Source organism: Vombatus ursinus, unplaced genomic scaffold (assembly GCF_900497805.2).
Source record: "Vombatus ursinus unplaced genomic scaffold, bare-nosed wombat genome assembly UNPS02014853.1, whole genome shotgun sequence".
Classification (NCBI taxonomy): domain Eukaryota; kingdom Metazoa; phylum Chordata; class Mammalia; order Diprotodontia; family Vombatidae; genus Vombatus; species Vombatus ursinus.
Window position 1 is genome coordinate 338,694 of NW_020954631.1, and position 21,798 is coordinate 360,491.

Genomic DNA, 21,798 nt, shown 5'->3' on the forward strand with positions numbered 1-21,798 from the left:
ACACACACACACACACACACACACACACACACACACACACACACATCCTCTCTACCTTCCAAATCTCTTCTCACTCCGACTCTTCCAACGCTAGAATTTCTCCATCTATCTCCCTTTTTCTCCCACCTAGTCTTCTTTCTAGGCCATCTGCTCATGTATGATCTAGCCAGCCAGGAATTGTCCATTTCCCTCACAAAATTCATCCCTCATCCTCCTGGATTCATTCCAGGATTTCCACCTTCACCTTCCTCTCACCCTATCTTCAGGTAGCTTCCTCCTTCTCTGGGATTCCTGCTTTCATATCTCCATCCTCATTATCCTATCCCATCCCCACCCCCCACCTTCCTCACTTCCAGCCTTCCCTCCTCTGCCACTGTGCCCTGCCTCCATTGCTATCAGTATCTGTGTTGATACATCAAATCCTTCCTTCTCTGGAATGTCCTTTAGAATCTCCATGTCCATCTCCTCCCCAGGACCATTATCTTCCCTGTCTCTCTCCCTCCCCGCTCCTGCTAGATCTGCCTCCCTTCTCTTTCCCTCCTACTCCCCAAAATTCAGACCTCCTATCTTCTGGATGATCTCCAAGATCTCTCTCTCTCTTTCTCCCTCTCTTTCTCTCTCTCTCTCTCTTTCTCTCCCCCCCCCCCCCCCCCTCCCCTCCTCCCCCCCCCCCCCCCCCCCCCTCTTCCCTCTCCCTCCCTCTCCCTCCCCCCCTCTCGCCCCCCCCCCCTCTCTCTCCCTCCCCCCCTCCTCCCCTCTTCTCTTCCCACCCACAAACCTCTTCTACATCCATCTATTATCTTCTAGTCCTTAATTCCTCTACTTCCTGGGCAAACCTTCTCTTCTCTCTGGTGACCCCCCTGAATTTTTCCACCTCTTCTCCTCTGTCACTTCCAGGGCTGTTTCCTCTTTTTTCTGGATGCCTTTTGGGATTTCTCTATCTGTTCCATCTGTGTCCCTCAACAGCAAATCCCCTTTGCCTTTCTTCCTACGATGCTCCCTCCTCCCCTTAGCTAATTGGTTTTTAGCTCTATCTTCCAGGCCTGCCTCAGCTTTCTGCCTCCTCCTGGGGGGCCCCTAGGCTTTTTCCCCTCTCACTGGGTCTGGGGCTTCTTCAGGATGGCAGCTCTTCTTGCCTCCTCCCCATGTGTCCAAAATCTCTGTTTCACTCCTTAATGGATGCCCTCAGTAATTGGTTTTCTCCCATTTTCCTCCGCATCTTCACATTGCCTCTCCCTTCTTGACCTTCCTTTTCTCCTGGCTGTCCTCTGGGGTTTCTCCTCCTGGCTGTCCTCTGGGTTTTCTCCTCCTGGCTGTCCTCTGGGGTTTCTCCCTCCCCGACTGTTCATTACTACTAGTCAATCAGGCCTTCCCCTTCATCCTCTGAGATTTGTCCTCCTTCCCCACCTTTCTCAATTCCAGGCCTCTTCTCGCCTTGCAGCCCTCTTCAGCTCCTGGCCCCTTGACAAGCCTCACTCCCTCCCACCTTCATCTTGTACCCCCTGAATGCTCTCCTCCCTTCCTGGGTCTCCTTTATCTCTTGCCCCCTGGGCACTGCCCCTCACAGCCTGATTCCTTCATCTGTCCCCTGGATGCCCTCCTCCCCTACTTCTTCTCTCCTTCAGACAGCCCCCCTCCTTCCCTGGTTTCTTCATCTCCTGCCCACCCCAGGACCCCTTCCCTTCTGGCTCGTCTTGCCCGCCACCTCCTCCCCTCTGGCTCCCTCACCTCCTGCCAACTTCCCTTCTCTGGCTCCTTTATCTTCTGCCCCCCCTCAGCCCCCCCCCCCCTCCAGGCCCCTTCTCCCCTCTGGTTCCTTCACCTCCTGCCCCCTCCACCCCGACCCGGTTCCTCCTGACTGGCTCCTTCATCTCCTGCTCCTCCCCAGGCTTCCGCCTCTCCTCTGGTTCCTTCACCTTCTGCTCCCCCCCATCCCCCTTCCCCTTTGCCTCCTTTACCTCTTGCACCCTCCACCCCCCCGCCCCGCCCTTTTGTTCATTTCTTGGCTACCAGCCCTGAGCCCTCCGGGAAGGGGAGGAGCGACCCCTGGGGCCTAGGAGCTAGCTCGGGGCGGCTGTCCGTGGTGCTGAAGCGCCCTCAGTCGCCTCCGCATCTCCCCACCTGGTTGAGCACGTCCATGGCGGCCTTTTGGATGTCCAGCAGCCGCCGCAGCCGCAGCCGCAGCGGGGGGAGGAGCAGTAGCAGTGGCAGCGGCAGGGCGGGGGGCGGAGCGCTGCAATCACTGAACAGCCTCAGCTGCTCTCGTCGGAGCGCCTCCCCCTTCCGCCGCTCTTCTCCCTACCCCCACCCCTACTCCCTGCGCGCAGGCGCGCCAAAGGAAGGGCGCGAGGGAGGTAGGGGCAGGTGGCCCTACGGTGGTCATCGGCCTTTTCTGGAATGTAGACAGGGCAAGTTTCGGAAGGGACGTCCCAGGGGTCCCTGGGAGAGTGACTTCGAAGGCTTCCAAACCCTTCCCCCAGGTCTCTTCCTCCTGGAAGCCCACCGAGATTTCTTTCCCAGCTCTGGAAGGGGTCTCACAGTGGCCATCTAGCCCAACTCCGACTTTAACCGGAATCTCCTCTCAACCCTTCCCTTGGGGGTCATCCTTGAAGACTGGAGCTAACCGAGACTTTCACCACCTCACCTCCCAGACTCAAGGATGAAAATGGGCCCAATGGTCATATAGTCCATTCTAAACGTGAATCTGAATTCCCCAACCCCCTCCAAGTACTCAGCAACCAGCCTTGACTTGAAGGCCTCCAGGGAGGAGCACCCCCATGCAGCACAGAATGCTCTTGTCAACCCTTGGGAATCTCTGGGCCCCTACCCTGTGCTGATGAGCAGTTTCTAACTGCTCCCAGGAGGACCCCCCCCCCCATTTCCCCAGCAGTTTCTAACCACTCCTGTTCCCAGACAGAGATAATAGCAAGGACACTTCTACAAACATGGTCTTCTTTTGTTTTCTTTTTTCTCCACTTCCTCAACACTCCTTTCCTGCTGTCTGGCTGTTCTATGTATCCTTACACCCTATACTAAGAATCTCCTTTCTCCCCTTCTCCAGGTATCCCTGTCTGAATAAGACAGCCCATTGGCCCAAAATACAATTCCCACACCCTGAATAAATGCCTCACTATTAGTAACTACCTCGTTGGTCTGAGTTTTTCCAGGTTTGACACTTTTCATTAGAAACAAATTTTGTCGGGCTTCTTTTTGAACCTAGCCACCAATGACCCCCTCCTCCCCATCCTTAGTCTTGATCCTCCCTTGGAAGAAGGATCTCAAACCTGAATCTCCCATTAGTGGACACTTTGGCCTGGCCCAGAAGAGCTTTGCAACTGTTGTAATTGAATCCGTTTCTGTACTCTGGAGCCAGATAGGATGTCTTATCCTTGTCAACTCCATTTGTCAGCCCTTCCAGTAATTGGAGAAATTCTCATGTACCCCCAAGTCTTCTTCAGGTCAAATATCCCAGTTCCTCCAAACCTTCTACATAGGACATAGTCTCCAGGCCTTTGGACAGCCTGGTAGCCTTCCTCCAGACTCTCCAGCTTATTAACATCCTTTGATCACAGGTCTCAGAAATGAGCCGAGGATGATGGGGCTGTCATGTCCTTCATCCTGGAAGGTTGGCCCTTCCCTGGCAGCTCAGAGAAGCCTGGATGGGTAGGCAGGGCTGGACGGTTTGGGGACCAACGAGCTCCCAGCTTGCCCAAGAATGGCCCATTTGAATCCATTCTTTCAGAGTAGAGTTCAGGCTGAACCAATGCTTAGGAGACCAAGTTGTTTTCTTTTCTTTTTTGTTTTTTTTTTGTTTGTTTTTTCTGCTAGGCAATGGGGTTAAGTGACTTGCCCATGGTCACACAGCTAGTGAGTGTTATGTGTCTGAGGCGGCATTTGAACTCAGGTCCTCCTGACTCCAGGGCCAGTGCTCTATCCACTGCAGCACCACCTGGCTGCCTCTAGGAGACCAAGTTTGCTACCTTCACTTGAAACTGTTGATTTCCTTGGCCTTTGTCTATAGATAACCGTGAGGCTGAGGATTTTCAGCGGCCTCCTTTCTTGGGGTCGGTGTCCCAAATATTTCTTCTTCCACTGTAACAATTCTGCAATGTAGTTACTTCCAAAATTGTAGTTATTAAGCACTTATGCACCTATGCCATAGGAAGAAATTTTATCAAAGAGTTTACTAAGTTTCAAACAGAATTAGAAACAAAATAAAAATAGTGAGAGATTCTAACCACTCAGCTCTCCGATGGTGACCAAACCACAGTGTTAAAGGAGAAATAATCACCTTTTACTGTAGAGGGTTCTGAGACCCTTCTAGTTACCCAGTTACCTCAACTCTTCACACATCCCCCAGATTGGACTCTGGTTCTTATGGCTAGAGAAAGTTACAGAAATCTGCAATGTTTCAGTTTCTGTCTCTCTTTCTATCTCTCTGTCTCTCTCTGTCTCTGTCTCTGTCTCTCTCTCTCTCTCACACATACACACACACACACACACACACACATACATACACACACTCCTATTTCAGCCTTTCATTTATTCTGGGTCTCCCATATCTGTGTCTCTATTGTCTATCTTGATACATCAAAATCTCCTATATTTTAGTCTCTCCTTTATGTCTCCTCTCTTTCTCTTATAGTCACATTTGTTGTTCAGTCTCATGACCCCATTTGGGGTTTTCTCTACAAAGTTACTAGAGTGATTTGCCATTTCTTTCTCCAGCTCATTTTACAGATGAGAAAATTGAGGCAAATAGGGTGAAGTGACTTCCCCAGGGTCACACAGTTAGCAAGAGTCTGAGGTTGGATTTGAACTCAGGAAGATGTTTTCCTGACTCCAGGCCCAGAGCTCCATCCACTGCAGCACCACCAAGCTGCCCTTCCTCTCTTTCTCAGGCCAAGGCAAAACCCCAATCAATCAATCACTAATTAAAGTCAATAAATATTTACTTAAACACCTCCTACACACCAAGCACTGTGCCAAGTTCTGGGGATACAAAAAGAGGCAAATGCCAGTCTCTGCCCTCAAGGAGCTAACGATCTAATGCGGGAGACAAAATACAAATAGCCACGTACAAACAAGCTATAACCTGGATAAAACAGAGAGAAGGCACTTCCGGAAAGGCTTCTTTTAGAAGGTAAGATTTTAGCCAGGACCTGAAGGAAGCCAAGAGGTGGTGATGAGAAGGGAGAGGATTTCATGTCTAGTAACATGTCTAGTGGCAGCCAGTGAGAATGGCCAGGGAGATGGAGTGTTCTGTTTGAGGAAAAGCCAGGAGGCCAGTGTCACTGGATCCCAGAGTACATGGAGGTGAGTAACATGCGAGAAGACTGGAAAAGTAGGAGGGACCAGGTTATGAAGGGCTTTGATGTCCAACAGAGGATTTTCGATTTGATCCTGAAGATGATAGGGAGCCTCTGCACTTTCTTGAGTGAGTGCTATAGTTGGAAAATGACTTTGGCAGCTGAGTAGAGGACGGATTGAAGCAGGGAGAGAGACCTGAGGCAGGCAGAGCCCCGTCCCCCCCCCCAGCAGCTACTGCAGTAATCAAGGTATGAAGTGATGAGAACCTGCACCAGGGGGTGCTAGTGTCAGAGGAGAGATGGGAGTGTATTTGTGAGATGTTACAAAGATAGAAACAACAGAAGTAGGCAACAGATTGGATATGGGAGGTGAGAGAAAGAGAGAAGTCAAGGATGACACATAGACTGCCCGTCTGGGTGACTGCAAGGATAGGGGTACCATGGAAAGTAATAGGGAAGCTGTCGGGGGAGGGTTTTGGGGAAGAGATAATGAATTCCATTTTGAATATGTTGAGTTGAAGATGTTTACATGACATCCAGTTTTGAGATTTCCACTAGGTAATTGGAGATGTGAGACTAGAAGTCAGCAGAGAGCACTGACAAATCAGAGAGGCTGGACAAACATATCTGAGGCTCATCTGCATAGAGATGAGAATTGAGTCCACAGGAGCTGCTGAGGTCACCAAGTGAGATAGTCTAGAGGGAGAAGAGGGCCCAGGACAGAGCCCCGGATGAAGATCTAGCAAAGAGTACCGTGAAGGAGGGGTCAGATAAGGAGAATGAGAACCAGGATAGAGCAGTGTCATGAGAACCTCAAGACAAGAGGCTGGTTGCCAATGTTGAAGGCTGCAGAGAGGTCAAGAAGGATGAAGACTGAGAAAAGGCTACTGGATTTGGCAACTAAGAGATCCTGAGTAACTTTGGAGAGAGCAGCTTCAGTTGATTAATGAGGTCAGAAGACAAACTGTAAAGAGTAAAGAAGAGAATAAGAGGAGGGCAAATGGAGGTACCTGTTGTAGGCAACCTTCTAAACCCTAAAGGTGTTTATTCACAAAAGGGAGGAGAGGTATGAGATGCAAGTTAGCATGGACGGGTGGATCTGGTGAGGACCTTTTGAGGATGGGGGGGACACATGAGCATGGTTTTTGGCAGTACAGAAATAGCCAGTAGAGAGATTGAATAGAGTGAGTGAGAGAGTGGGGATGATAGAGAGGGCAGCTTGCTGGAGAAGATGGACTAGAATAGGACCACTTGTGCGTGAAGAGAGGTTAGCCTTACTAAGGAGGAGGGTCATTTCTTCATGTGAGATAGGAAGAAGTAAAGGAGGACAGAGTGAGAATGATCCAAAACTGAGCTTTAGCAGGGCAAGGGAGGATGGGATTTGAGAAGAGGACAATGTAGAGTTGGGCTGACTCATCAAGATAGAAAAAATGAGTTGGTGGCACAGAGAGCTGGGCCTAGAGTCAGGAAGATCTGAGTTCAAATCTGACCTCAGATACTTACTAGCTGTGTGACCCTGAGCAAGTCACTTGACTTCTATCTGCCTCGGTTTCCTCAACTATAAAATGGGAATAATAATAGCACTTACCTTGAGGGGTTGTTATAAGGATGAAATGAGATCATTTTTATAAAGTGCTTGGCACATAGTAGGTACTATAGAAATGCTTATTTTCTCTTCTCTTCCCTGGGAAAGAGCTGAGGAGTGGAAGGACTGAAGGTCACAATGAAGACAAAGAACAGGATTGAGGGTTACTAGGTAGAGGGAAAGATTCTGATCACATAAAGGTCATGACCCTGGAGGCAACAGCATTTAGGGTGGGATGATGACAAGATCAAAAGGATGACCGTCTGGGTGGAGATGAGGTGGGGTTAAGGACCACACCATGGCAACTGAGTAGACTGAAAGGTTTGGGTGTTTGAGGGAGCAGCAAAGTGTTTGTCAGAGTCCTCCAGTATGACAGCAAGAGTTAGGAAGGAAAGATTGAGAGTCCTGCCCTGACCTCACTGGGGAAGCTCCTGAGGGTTAGCAGACAACAGCCTCTGTTTCTAGGGTCTGTCTGTCTCTTCTACCTCTCCTCCATCTCTCTCTTTGCCGTCTTTGTTTTTCGCTTCTCTCTGTCTATCCCAGTGGTTTTTGTTTTGTTTTGTTTTGTTTTCATAACATTTTTGGGGTGTCATGGACCCCTCAGGGCAATCTGGGGAAGCCCATGGGCCCCTTCTCAAAATTATTTAAAAGTCATAATTGAAGGAAATGCTAAATTTCAATTAGTTTGTGAAAATAAAGATTTACAAAGGGAATCGAGCTGAGCCGAAAAACAAAACAAAACAAAAAAACAAAAACAAACAAACAAATAAACAAACAAAACAAGGGCCATAAGGACCACACTGTCAATGAAAAGAACAACTACCAGAAGAAGACAACCCAAAGTGAACAATGCAAATTTACAAAGAATGAGCCTGGCTCCAAAGAAGAGACATGAGAAGATCTTCTGCCCAGGTGGGAGGTCAAGCCATGCAGGTGGCACAGTGCAGATTTTCACACTTTTTTGGATATATTCATCAGTTATGCTGTTCTCTCTCTCTCTCTCTCTCTCCCTCTCCCTCTCTCTCTCTCTCTCTCTCTCCCTCTCTCTCCCTCCCTCTGTCTCCCTCCCTCTCTCTCCCTTCCTCTCTCTCCTCTCTCTCTCTCTCTCTCTCTCTCTCTCTCTCCCCCTTTCTCTCTGTCTCTCTGTCTCTCTCTGTCTCCCTCTCTTTTGTCTACAAAATGCTACTTATTTTATGAGATAACTCTTAGGGAGGAAGAAGGGGAGGGATGCTAGGAGAAATTATGGGGATGGGAAAAAAAAAGAGCTCAATTGAAACTTTTAAAAAGTAGAAATGTAGCTTTTCCACCTATCCAAGGTCATGGACCCCTGTAATCTATCCACAGACTTCTTGAGGGTCAGTGGAACACAGATTAAGAACCCTCAGTCTGGGGGCAGAGCCAAGATGGTGGAGTAAAGGCAGGAACTTGCCAAACAATGTCAAAATAGTGCGTCAACTGAACCAGCAAAAGGATGGGGTAAAATAATATTCCAGCCCAAGATAACTTATGAGGTCAACAGGAAAGGTCTGTCTCACTGGGGTGAGTGTGGAGCACAGTCCAGTGCAGGTGCACCCAGGAAAGCTAGCAGCAGGCCTTGGAGTTAACTGAATTGGCAGCAGTGGCTTCCAGAGACAGTAAGAGGGATCAGAGAACTGGTCAGAAGAAGATTGCAGGGGACCCTTTGCAGGCACAGGGAGCAGGACTCTGTTGCATTGCCCATATGCAGTTCCAGGTTACAGTCGGGGTGGGAGTGGGGAGAGGAAACACTAGAGGGGCCTGGACCCAGGATACAGTTCAAGGGCAGAAAAAAGTACTTGTGGCAGACCACAGGCCAGTAGAGCAGTGACCACACCTCTCCTTCGATTCTACCACCTTGGAAGAATTGAAAACTTATAGAACTAGCTCTGAAAACAGCAGCACAAAAAACCTGAAGCTGTCCCCTCCACCCCAGGAGCACAGCCCAATTTTAACATAAAGTTAAAAGTCAAGAAGTAGACCTAAAAATGAAAGAAAAAAAAGAAACTGACTATAGAAAGTTACTATGGGGACAGGGAAGAGCAAAATACAAACTCAGAAGAAAACAATGTCAAAACAGCTACATGCAAAGCCTCAAAGAAAAATGTGAATTGGTCTCAGGCCCAAAAAGAATTCTTGGAAGAGCTCAAAAAGACTTTTAAAAACGAAATAAGAAAGGTAGAGGGAAAATTTGGAAAAGAAATGAGCATGATGCAAGAAAATCATGAAAAAAGTCAAAAGTTTGGTAAAGGAGGCATGAAAAAATATTGAAGATAATAACACCTTATGTGAACTGATTCAAGCATTCTGGAGAGCAATTTAGAACTATACCCAAAGGTCTATAAAACTGTGCATACCTTTTGACCCAGCAATACCACTTCTAGGTCTGTATCTAAAAGAGATCATAAAAATGGGGAAAAAGGACCTACATGTACAAAAATATTTATAGCAGCTCTTTTCGTGGTGGCCAAGAATTGGAAATTGAGGGGATGCCCATCAATTGGGGAATGACTGAACAAGTTGTGGTGTATGAATGTAATGGAATACTATTGTGCTATAAGAAATGATGAGCAGTTGGACTTCAGAAAAACCTGGAAAGACTTGCATGAACTGATGCAGAGTGAAGTGAGCAGAACCAGGAGAACGTTGTACACAGTAACAGCCACATTGTTCAATGATCAACTATGGTAGACTTAACTCTTCTCTGCAATGCAAGGATCTAAGACATCTCCAAAAGACTCATTATAGAAAATGCTATCCACATCCAGAGAAAGAACTGTGGAGTTTGAATGCAGATGGAAGCATACTATTCTTTCTCTCTCCCCCCCTCCTTTCTCTCTCTTTATTTCTTTTTTTCTCATGGTTTTTTTCCCTTTGGTTCTAATTCTTCTTTACAACATGACTAATGTGGAAATATGTTTAATATGATTGTATGTACATGTATAGCCTGTATCAGACTGCATGTCATCTTGGGGAGGGGGGGAGTGGAGGGAGGGGGAGAAAATTTAGAACTCAAAATCTTACAGAAGTGAATGTTGAAAACTAAAAACAAATACATAAATTTTAAAAAGAAAAGAAAAGAAAAGAACACCTTAAAAACAGAATAGGCCAAATGATAAAAGAGGCAACAAAAAACCATTGAAGAGAAGAACCCACTAAAAAGCAGAATTGGCCAAATGGAAAAAGAATTACAAAAATTCACTAAAGAACTCCATCCATTGGGGAATGGCTGAACAAGTAGCAGTATATGAATGTAATGGAATACTATTGTTCCATAAGAAATGGTGAGCAGGTGAATTTCAGAAAAACCTGGAAAGACTTACATGAACTGATGCTGAGTGAAGTGAGTAGAACCAGAACATTGTACACAGTAACAGCAACATTGTTCAATGATCAACTATGATAAACTTAGCTCTTTTTTTTTGGTGTTTTTTAAATTAATTTATTTTGATTTATCAATAATCACTTCCATATGCTTTTAAGTTTAAATTTTTTCTCTCCCTTCTTCCCCACCACACTCCCCAAGATGGCACAAAATCTGATATAGGCTATACATATACATTCCTATTAAACATTTTCACATTAGTGATGTTGTAAGTAAAAATTAAAACCAATAGGAGGAACCATCAGAAAGAGGAAACAAAACTCAACAGAAGAGAAAAAAAAATAGCATAAACTTAACTCTTCTCAGCAATGCAATGATCTAAGACAATCCCAAAAGTCTCATGACGGAAAATGCTATCCACATCCAGAGAAAGAACTATGGAGTCTGAATGCAGATTGAAACATACTATTTTCTCCTTTTCTTTGTTTTTTGTTTTTTCTTTCTCATGTTTTTTTTCCTTTGGTTCTGATTCTTCTTTACAGCACGACCAAGGTGGAAATATGCTTAATATTTACATATTACATGTACATGTATAGCTTATATCAGATTGCACACCATCTTGGGGAGGGGGCAGAAGAGTGAGTGGGAAAATTGAGAACTCAAAATCTTGTAAAAGTGAATGTTGAAAACTAAAACTAAATGAATAAATAAATAAAAGTTTAAAAAAAGAATGAGCAGAATGGTTTCAGAAAAACCTGGGAAGACTTAAATGAACTGATGCAGAGTGAAATGAGCAGAACCAGAAGAACATTGTATACAGGAAGATATTGCATGACAAGCAACCGTGAATGACTTAGCTATTTTTAGTAATGCAAAGATCCAAGACAATTCTGAAGGACTTATGATTAAAAAATAGTATCCACCTCCAGAGAAAGAACTGATTTTTTGTTTTGTTTTGTTTTTGATCATTTCTAAGAGTGATTTTTTGTTTTGTTTTGTTTTGTACAACATGACTCATATGGAAATATTTTTTGCATGACTGCATTTCTATGACCTATATCAAATTGCTTGCCTTATCAGTGAGGAGAGAAGGGAGTGAGGGAGAAATTTTAGAACTCAAAATAAAAAAAAAAAACAACACAAATGCAAAAAAAAATTTTATATGTAATTGGAAAAAACATATATTAACAAAAGAACTCTTGGTCTATCTTGTCTCTCTCTCCCTCTGTGTTTCCCTCTCCTTTTGTTTATATCACTTTCAATGTCTGTATGTTTTCAACATTCTCTTCTATAAGATTTTGAGTTCTAAATTTTCTCCCCCTCCCTCCACTCCCCCCCTCCCCAAGACGACATGCAGTCTGATATAGGCTATACATGTACAATCATATTAAACATATTTCCACATTAGTCATGTTGTAAAGAAGAATTAGAACCAAAGGGTCTCCCTTGGTCTCCCCTTTTATGGCTCCATCAAGCTCAGGTCCCAGGTGAGTTCTTGCCATCGCCTCTAGACCCAGGAGATAGGGGTTGGAGCTATTGTACCTGAGCTCACCTCCTCCAGGATGACATTTATTCTAGTATAACACCTACCTATGTCTACATAGGCACTTACTCACACACACACACACACACACACACACACACACACACACACACACACAACTTAGGTCCCCCAGGTTCATCTGTGGAGCCACAGCTACCAAAATGACAGCTCATGAGCCCCTCCCTATGTGTCATCCAGAAGATCCAGTTAGATCCAAGCCCAAAACATTTCATGAAATAGCATATGAAGATTTTCAATAGAACATTTTCCCGTACCCCAACACAGGACATACTCTCATACAGATAGCCAAGAAACCAGTGGGGAGAGTGAGTGGGCAGGGGCATGTTCTGGAGTTGTTGATGACCTGCTCTCATTCCACTTGCTCCTTGATGGGCATGTCACTCCACTGGGCTCATTGGCATCTCTGTAGGGTTTCTGCCAGGCTTCTTGTTCCACTGAGTTCTTCTGGTCTCTCTTGGTACACAATAGCTTCAGTTTGAACTGTGTCTAGCTTCTAAAGCTCTCCCAGATGAGGGTAGCCTGACCCTCTTTAATTATAGCTGCCCACACCTAACCAAGAAAAGGTAGGTCAAGTGCCCTAAAAGCTAAGATTAGCTCTTTCCTTTAGGCAGTCAAGCGGCTCAGTGGATGGAGTACTGGGCTTGGAGTCAGGAAGACCTGAGTTCAAATGCAGCCTCAGACACTCACTAGCTATGTAACCCTGGGCAAGTCAGTTAACCTATGTTTGCCTTAATCCACTGGAGAAGGCGATGGCCCAGTGTAGAAGCTTTATATTCCAGCTGCCTAGGGTTGGGTTCTGCCAATCTGATGCATTCCCCTGTAAGGTCCTCTCTCCTTAAGTTCTAAGTGTATTTGCACAAGAATCAAAGGTAGGCTAAGAAGGCCAGGGTAGTGTTCTCCACCTACCTGGCCCCAAATTCAGTCTTCTTAGGCCTACCTTCAGTAGCAAAGCCTCCATGCTTTGGTGCTCTTTTTTCTTCCAGCAAAAAAATGAATGTTCCTCTGGGTGCCCTGAGGAGCTTGCAGGGACACCATAGACAGGGCCTTTGGAGCCTCGCCCAGATGCCAAAGTCTGGAGGGTCCCTTGGGGAGTCTTCAGTACTCTCAGGGGCTTGAGGTCTCAAGGACACTCGGGGACGCTCCAGGACTTTTTTTCTGTCACTCTTGGAGACACTGAAGAGTGCTCAAGGCCTCTCTTGAGGCCTCATCTAGGCTCTAAGGATCTTATATTCTCTCCTACACTCTTTTTTTTTTCCCTTTTGGTGAGGCAATGGGGTTAAGTGACTTGCCCAGGGTCACATAGTTAGTAAATGTCAAGTGTCTGAGGGTGGATTTGAACTCAGGTCCTCCTGACTCCAAGGCCGGCGCTCTATCCACTCCTACACTCTTTAGAGGCTTCACAGATGTGGAAGCATATTTTAAAACTCCTTCACAATTTCTCTGGGAAGATGAAGAAATCATCATTTTCTGGCCACAGGCCCCTTCCAAGACTTTCTGGTGTGAGGACAGGAGAGTTTCCTTATGGAAAGAGCACTTGGCTCTGGTTTCTATCCTTGCCTCCCCCACCCACAAGAAGTAATGGAAATATTTACCCATCTAGGTCGGTAGTCTCCACAAGGGATTGGCCTAAGCCCCACCCAAAGTGGGGCTTACTATTCTTCTGAGATTCTGAAGAGATATGAGGCTTTTCATTCCGGAAGGAGTCAGAGAGTGACTGGTACTCCACTGCTGCTCTGGATTGGTAACTGCCAAGCTGGACTGTAACATTGTCCACTCTTTTCCTATTTTACCAATGTTCCCTCAAATATTTGGGGGTAGAGTCCTATGAGAGGGCATATGGGGAGGGCATAGGCCAGTTCAGCCCTCTCCTCCCCCCACTCCCTCTCTCTCTGCCAGAAAAGGCTTGGATAGTATAGCTAAACATTTTTTTATTTGATAATTTAAAAAATTTTAAACTTAAATACAAAATGAGAGAAGAAAAAACAAACACTGCCATGTACACAGTAGACCATAAGAGAGGATTCAATATAAAACAGCAAATGTCCATTTCAAGAAAACCTCTGTGACAAATACTCCACACTGTTTTCAAAGCTGCCCAGCTTTTCTCTGCTTCCTGATTGGTTTTCTTTTGTTCTCTGCTGTGCACTTTTTACTTGATTTTTCTCCCCCCCCTCTCAAAGAAGGCTACAATTTAGCGTGGATATATAAACATATACATAGATATCTATAAACATCAACATATATACACTCACATACATAATTGTAAGACCATCCTATGTTTATTTCCTTCTATCATCTGTCTCTCTGCCTTCACAGCTCCAAGTCTTTCCTCGTTTTTTCTAAATCAACCAGCTTATGATGTCCTGCACCACAGCAGTATTCCAGCCCAGTCACATCCTACCTGAGGGATTGTCTAGGAAAGTTTTTTCCCAATTTTCTGCATTCCTTCTGTTCTTGGCTGCATAGGTTTTGTTTATACAAGAAAATTTTGATCTAAAATAATCAAATCAAAATTACCCTTTTTACATTTCAAAAATGCTCTCACCTTAGAACATAGTTTAAGGTCTGATACTACTGAGTCTGCTTCATTGACATTTTCTTTCTCTGGTTTCTTTGAAGCTCCTCACCTTTTGTTCTTCCGTATGAACTTTGTTAGTATTTTTCTAACTCAGTAAAATGATTTTTTTTTAGTAATTTAATTGGAAAGACATTGAATAAATAGATTAGTTTGATAAAACTGTCATTAAAAACTATATTGACTTTACCTACCCATGAACAATAAATAGTACTTCCATTATTTAGATCTGAGTTTATTTATATAAAAAGTATTTTATGTTTATGTTCACATAGTTCCTGTGTCTGTCTTGGCAGGTATGTGTTTATACAGTATTTTATACTGTCTATATATTTTAAATGGTCTAAAACTATATTGAATTATCTCTATGACACAGAATAGTTTCTCTGTTTTTCACTTTTGATTAAATGTATTTCACCTTTAACTTTGTCTGAGATCATGATTACTATCCCTGCTTTTTTTTACATAATAAATTCTACTCCTGCCCTTTATTTTATCTTTGTGCATAACTCTCGTTTTTACGATGTTTCCTGAAAGCAACATATTGTGGAATTCAAATTTTTAATCTGCTATCCATTTCTGTTTTATGGGTAACTTCATCCCATTCACATTCTAAGCTACAATTATTTGTTGTGTATTTCCCTCCTTCCTGTTTTTCCTCACTGTCCTTCTTACCCTATCTCTCTTCACTCCTCTGCTTCACTTCTACCCACTACCTTGTCCTCCTATTCCTTAGCTTACCTATCCCTCCAAGAGTTCCTCCCTTATCCTCTCCCTTACACCCTATCCTCTTGCCTTCTTACTTTTTTCTGAATTTAGAAGACATTATATATACATTATATATATTTCCTTCTTTAACCCATTCCCAATGAGAGTAGGGTTCCAGCACTACCTGCCCTTCCCTCTACTAGTTTCTTCTGTATCAATTTTTCCTTGTATGCCTCATTTGCATGAGATAATTATTCCTTTTTATCTCTCCCTACAGCTTTATCTTTTTAGAATCACCCCATCATACTCAGCTCAGCCCAAGTCTTTCTTTCAAACTACCCAAATGATGATGACAATCATAAGAGTACTGCTAATGTTTTCACATATACGCAGTAAACAATTTGACCTTATTGAGTCCCTTATATCTATAGTCTTTAATGTTTACCTTGTATTTCTCCTGTATGTTATATGTCAAATTTTCCCTTAAGTTCTGGGGTTTTTTTGTCACAAACACCTGAAGGTCTTTCAGTTCATTAAATGTCCATTTTTTTTTTATTCAGGATTATACTTAACTTTGCTGGGTAAGTTACCTTTGGTTGTAACCCTAGTTCTTTTGCTCTATGGAATATAGTATTCCAAGACCTATGGTCTTTCAACATAATAGCTGCTAGATCTTGTGTAATCCTTATTGTAGCTCCATAATTAAATTTTTTTTCCCTTGTTGCTTCCAATATTTTCTCTTTAACCTGGGAGCTTTGAAACTTGGCTATGCTACTCCTGTAAGTTTTCCTCCTGGGATCACCACCTGGGTGGTGATCAGTGGATTTTTTGTATTTCTGCTTTGCCTTCTTGTTCTAGAACTTCAGGGCAATTTTTCTTGATAATTTATTGTAATATTATATCAAGATTATTTTTTAATCATATTTTTCAGGTAGCCTGACTATTCTTACATTATTTCTCCTTGCTCTGTTCTCTAGATCCATTGTTTTTCTGACAAGATGTTTCACTTCCTCTTCTGTTGTTTCATTCTTTTGCTTTTGTTTTATAATTTCTTGGAGTCCTAGAATGTCATTAGCTTCACCTTGCCCAATTCTAGTTTTCAAGGAATTAATTTCTTCCTTAAGTTTTTTATTTTCTATGTCAAGTTGGTTGACTTTCTTTTCATAATTTTCTTCATTTTCTTAGATTGCTCTTTTTTTCCCCTAATTTTTTCTCAATCTCTCTTATATGATTTTTAAAGTCCTTTTTACATTCTTCTAAGAACTCTTTTTGTGCTGGGGACCACTTGACATTTCTCATTGAAAAAGGAGTGGGTTTTTTTAGCTCCATCATTTTCCTCTGAATATGAACCCAGATCTTCTGTATCCCCATAGTAACTATCTATGGTTGGGGTTTTTCTCCTTTGCTTACTCATCTTTATTTATTTATTTTTTATTTTATTTATTTATTTTTTAAAGCAGCTATCAATGTAATCAAGTTGTAGTACCAAAGTTTGGGGAATGATGCCCCAAGTCTCAGGTCTTTCTTACTGTTATTTTCTGAGGTCTGTCTCAGGGCCCAACCTTGAGCTCTTCTCTCCACTTAGGGCTCCCGGCCACACTGTCCTGCAAATGATCTTGCTCTCTGCAGTTCCCCCCGCCTCCCCCATGGCTGCAAACCACAGCTGTCCTCTGCCCTGGAACTGAAACCAGGCACGGTCTCAGCCATTCATCGCTGCACTCATCAGGTGTGCACGTGTCTGGTCAGCACAGCTATGCTTACACTCAACAGTGGAAGGTCCTTCAATCGTCTTCTCAGCCATCAGACCCCTACACTGTCTGCAAAATGCAAGTTTCTAAGGCTGAGGCTGCAGAGTTGGCCTGGAGGTGTTTGCACTTCACCCCTGGAGGTCGGGTCTTTCCTGGGGTCTTCTCAAATTGTCTTAGGAGGACAACTGCTTTACCCTGTGTTTATTTCTGCTGCTCTGAGGCTACGGTCTGTCTTTTTTTGTGGAAGAAATATGGAGGACCGCAAATTTTCTGACCTACTCTGCCATCTTCCCAGAATCCTCCCTCTTGGACAGTAAATGAATGTTCAGTGAGATCAAATTGTCTCTGGCAGACTTGCACCTAAAATGCAGTCTAATAGTCACCTTTTTTTTTTAAAATTTGGGAGACTCAGCTCTTGGAGTACCAGGGGGCTTTTGATCTCTTGGGTTTCTCAAGGGTTTTCAGGGTCTCTTGGGATCTCTCACAGACCCTCCTTATATGCTGAGTGCAGAGGTCCATGCTAAGGGGTAGGGACTCCGCCAGGGCACTCTTCATATACTCTGGGGAGCTCCAGCTCTAGTCTTTATGAATCTCTACAGCTCAGGCTCTGTCTCTCCCTCTCTCTGTCTCCACTCTGCTTCTCTGCCTCTCGCTCACCTCCAGCCAGATAGAGGAGATGGCCTCTTGAGGCTTCTCCAGGGGTCTTGGGACCTAGAAAGAGGAAAGCCCTAACGGGCTGGGACACAAGCCATCTCATCGGCTAGTTCTTCCTCCTCGACCTCTGGGGCCCTGAGGACTTCCTCATCTTCATCACTACCCATGGGACCCCATACTTGGGTCTGGGCGGGGGAGGGCCTGGCAGCCCCCAGGGCAAGCAGGTCACAGGCAGCACTGTCCATCTCATCCAGGGTCAGCCGGCAGGCATCAGCAATCTCCTGCTTTGCCAGGGCCACAAAGCGAGGGTCACGGGCAAAGAGGCCCAGGCCTTCAGAGATCAGCACCTGTGGGCATCCATCAGTGGGAGCAGGGCAGTGGCCCAGGGAAGGGAGGGATGACAGGGGAATTTTAGAATTGGAAAGACGGCAGAGAGGATGGGAGTTCAGGATGCATGAAGTGGGTAGGCGGGGAATGTCAGATCCTAGAGGGGCACTGGCTGCAGGGCCTAAGTTATACAGGCAGATGGGGGAGGGGAAAAGAAGGGAGGGAGGAGAGGGAAGGGAAAAGGGAAGAAGGGAAGGGAGTACTTCTACAACCAGTTGTCATGTCTAGGGGTAGGGTACCTTTTCTCACCCCTACCCTCACCCCATTCAGACTTACAGCTTCCACCAGGCTGTCAGCGCTGCCCCTTTTCCCTGGGCTGGGCGGTATGTGGGTGCTGGGCACATGCAGGCGGGCATAGGTGCGCAGTGGGCCCTGGGACTCCCCTTCAGTGTAATCTCCCTGGAGCCTGCCCTCCTCCACCAGTAGCAGGGGTGCATAGAGCAGGTGGCCCCGCTGAGGAGGTGTGGCCCATGAACCCTGGAAGAAGGAGAAACAGGTCCCAAAGGCAGCAGGGAAAGAAACACGTGTGAGTGGTTGGCAGTTAGCTGACTGCACCTGTCCGGGCCCCCTAAGCTCCTCCTTACCTGTGCCTGGCGGCTGCCAGAAGATCCCCCGCGTTGATAGGTTCCAGGGATCGGGAAGTCATCGCAGCTCTCCTGGCGTTGCATACGCTGGACGGTGAAAGAGGGCTTCTGGGCTGACAAAGTCCAGGAGGGCAGAGGGTCACTGACCCCTGTCCTCTGAAACAGGCCCTCTCTCCCAGGGCCACAATGCCCATATCCCTTCCTCCAGATCCCTCCCATCTCATCCCCTGCTGGGGCTCTCACTGGCAGGTGTTGGGGGCAGTAGGCGACGGCGGCGGGAGTGTGGGCCCAGGAGCCTCCCCAGTTGTCCAGAGGGTTCCCGAGGAGGAGGTGGTGGTGGGAGGAGGATGTGATGGGGCCTCCCGATGAGCTCATTTAGATGGGGTTGTCTGTTGGAGAGTTGAGGAGGAAATTAGAAAGAGGAAGACTGGGGCAGCTAGGTGTCGCAGTGGACGGAGCACCGGCCCTGAAGTCAGGAGGACCTGAGTTCAAATGCGGCCTCAGCCCAAACACTTGACACTTACTAGCTGCGTGACCCTGGGCAAGTCACTTAACCCCAATTGCTTTAAATAAATAAAAATTTAACAAGAAAGAGGAGGACCAGGTTTGTGAAGGAAGGGGATCAATCCTTTTTTACCTTTTATCCTGGCTGGGAGAGTGGTCCTTTTCTTTCTCCTGTTCTGCCAGGCCCTCAGGTCCTGAGGGCAGCTCTTCTGGCATGGGGAAAGCACTGCCAACGGAGGAGAGAGACATCCTAGGTTGGCATTGTCTCCCCTGCCTTCTATGGCTGGTTCCTTCTCAGGTTTTACCGACTCCCCCATCCCCACTCCCCTAAAGCTTGGTTACGCCAAGGGAAGGGCCATAGTGAGTTACTTTAAAGCAGCTGAGAACATCTAAGATAAGGTCAAAATGGGTACATGACTTAGACATAAAAAATGACAGTATAAGCAAATTAGGGGAGCGTGATATATTGTGCCTCCCAGAATTATGGATAAGGGAAGCTTCACGGAAAAAGGAAAAAGTTATGATCAAACCAGAGACAGAGAACATTATGGGAAATAAAATGGATAATTTTGATTACATCAAATTAAAGAGTTATTGCACAAACAAAACCAATATAGGCAAGATTAGAAGGAAAGCAAGAAACTGGGAAATAATTTTCACAGCAAATTTCTCTGATAAAGTTTTCAGTTCTCAAATATATAGACAACTGAGTCTAATTGATAAAAATAACAGCCATTCCCCAATCGACAAATGGTCAGAGCGTATGAACAATTTTCAGCAAAGAAATCAAAGCTATTTATGGTCATACCAAAAAAATCACTACTGATTAGAGAAATTCAAATTAAAACCACCCTGAAGTACTATCTCACAGCTATCAGATTGACTAATATGACAGAAAAGGCAAATGATAAATATTGGAGGGGATGTGGAAAAACAGGGACACTAATGCACTGTAGGTGGAGTTGTGAACTGATGCAACTATTCTGGAAGCAATTTGGAACTATATCCAAAGGGATATAAAATTGTGCATACCCTTTGACCCAGTAATACCACTACTAGGTCTGTATCCCAAAGAGATCAAAGAAAAAGGGAAAAGGACCTATATGAACAAAAATATTGATAGCAGCTCTTTTTGTGGTGGCAAAGAATTAGAAATCAAGGGGATGGCCATCAGTTGGGGAATGGCTGAACAAGTTGTGGTACATGATTATATTGGAATACTATTGTGCTATAAGAAATGATGAGCAAGCTGCTTTCTGAAAAATCTGGTAAAACTTACAAGAACTGATGCAAAGTGAAGTGAGCAGAACCAGGGGAACATTGTACACAATAATAGTAATATTGTATGATGATCAGTGGTGAATGACTTAACTATTCTTAGCAGTACAATGATCCAAGATAATGCTGAAGGACTTACAAAGAGAAAGAACTGATGGAATTTGAATGCAGATTGAAGCACACTTTTTTTTTTTAGGCAATTGGGGTTAAGTGACTTGCCCAGGGTCACGCAGCTAGTAAGTGTCAAGTGTTTGGTTTGAGGCCGCATTTGAACTCAGGTCCTCCTGACTTCAGGGCCGGTGCTCTGTCCACTGCGCCACCTAGCTGCCCCCCATACTTTTTTTTTTTTTTACTTTATTATTCTTGGAGGTTTTTGATGTGCATTTTCTTTTGCAACATGGCTAATACAGAAATGTTTTGCATGAATATACATGTATAATCTATAACAAATTGCTTGCCTTCTCAAGGAGGAACATGATGAGGAAGAGAGGGAAACAATATGGAATCCAAAAAAAAATCTGTGTTAAAATTTTTTTGTTTACATGTAATTAAGAAAAAATAAAATAAAAATTAAATGTACAAAAAAACTTGACAATGAAGAAATATTGCTACTAAATACATTTGCACTACAGATCATAGCAACAAAATACTTAAAGTAAAATAAACAAATATGCAAAAATAAAAAAAAAAATTTAAAAAAAAGCAGCTGGGAGGAGATACAAGAAATATGAGGCAGCTCCAGTGGTAACCAAGAGTCCAATGGTGACAGATGGACTCAGAGCTGGGGAGATGTTGGGGAGAAACCTAAGCGTGGAGAATGGAAACAGTGCAGTCTGTACTAAGGCATGCAACTGTACTTAGGGGTTTCTTTTATTTCATTTTTTTTTTAAATAACCCTCCATTTGGAGGGGCTGCTCTTCCCTATTCACTCAGTCATTAATACCTCAGGCTTTACAAATCCATGGATATTTCTTGTCAATCAGCATAACAGAATCACTACATTTTGCCACCTGGACTGTCGCACCCGCTGAAGAAGATGCCATCATTTTTCTAATTACACATATGATGATTCAATTCAATAAATGTTTATTGAATAACAAAATAAAAATAAAAATAACTCTCAATTTAACTCACATATGGGCCAAGGAGCTGAGTAAGCCAGGTAAGCCGGTCTTTTGTATTTGTGCCTGACACACAGTGAGCGCTTAATAAATGCTTTTCATTGATTCCTTTACCCCCTCTTTCACTTATTCGCTCATTCATTCAACTAGATGCAGCTGGGGGCACCACAGTGGATAGAACCTTGGGCCTGGAGTCAGGAAGATCTGAGTTCAAATCAAGCCTCAGACACTTCTTAGATGTGTGATCCTGGGCAAGTTACTTAATCTTTGTATGCCTCAGGTTCCTCATCTGTAAAGTGGAGACAATTACAGCACCTACCTCCCACTGTTTGCATGAGGATGAAATGAGATAACGTGTGTAAAATGCTTTGCAAACCTCAAAGTACTATCAATGCTTCTTCTTCTTCTTCTTCTTCTTCTTCTTCTTCTTCTTCTTCTTCT

At 44.5% G+C, this 21,798-nt stretch overlaps 2 protein-coding genes across 2 annotated transcripts in view; both read right to left on the minus strand.

Moving 5' to 3' along the window:
• SYP (synaptophysin) overlaps positions 1-2,203 on the minus strand; it is an 8,985-nt gene extending 6,782 nt beyond the window's left edge. Inside the window, exon 1 of the mRNA XM_027841188.1 lies at positions 2,122-2,203. Coding sequence (XP_027696989.1) covers positions 2,122-2,139 — 18 coding nt within the window. The 5' untranslated portion in view covers positions 2,140-2,203. The remainder of the gene's footprint in view (positions 1-2,121) is intronic.
• A 14,866-nt stretch (positions 2,204-17,069) lies between these two features.
• The window catches only part of CACNA1F (calcium voltage-gated channel subunit alpha1 F), a 24,662-nt gene continuing 19,933 nt past the window's right edge, over positions 17,070-21,798 (minus strand). Inside the window, exons 43-47 of the mRNA XM_027841187.1 lie at positions 19,092-19,184; positions 18,698-18,843; positions 18,455-18,567; positions 18,147-18,347; positions 17,070-17,830 (exon numbers count right to left, since the gene is read on the minus strand). Of these exons, the coding sequence (XP_027696988.1) occupies positions 17,558-17,830; positions 18,147-18,347; positions 18,455-18,567; positions 18,698-18,843; positions 19,092-19,184 (826 nt within the window). The 3' untranslated portion in view covers positions 17,070-17,557. The remainder of the gene's footprint in view (positions 17,831-18,146; positions 18,348-18,454; positions 18,568-18,697; positions 18,844-19,091; positions 19,185-21,798) is intronic.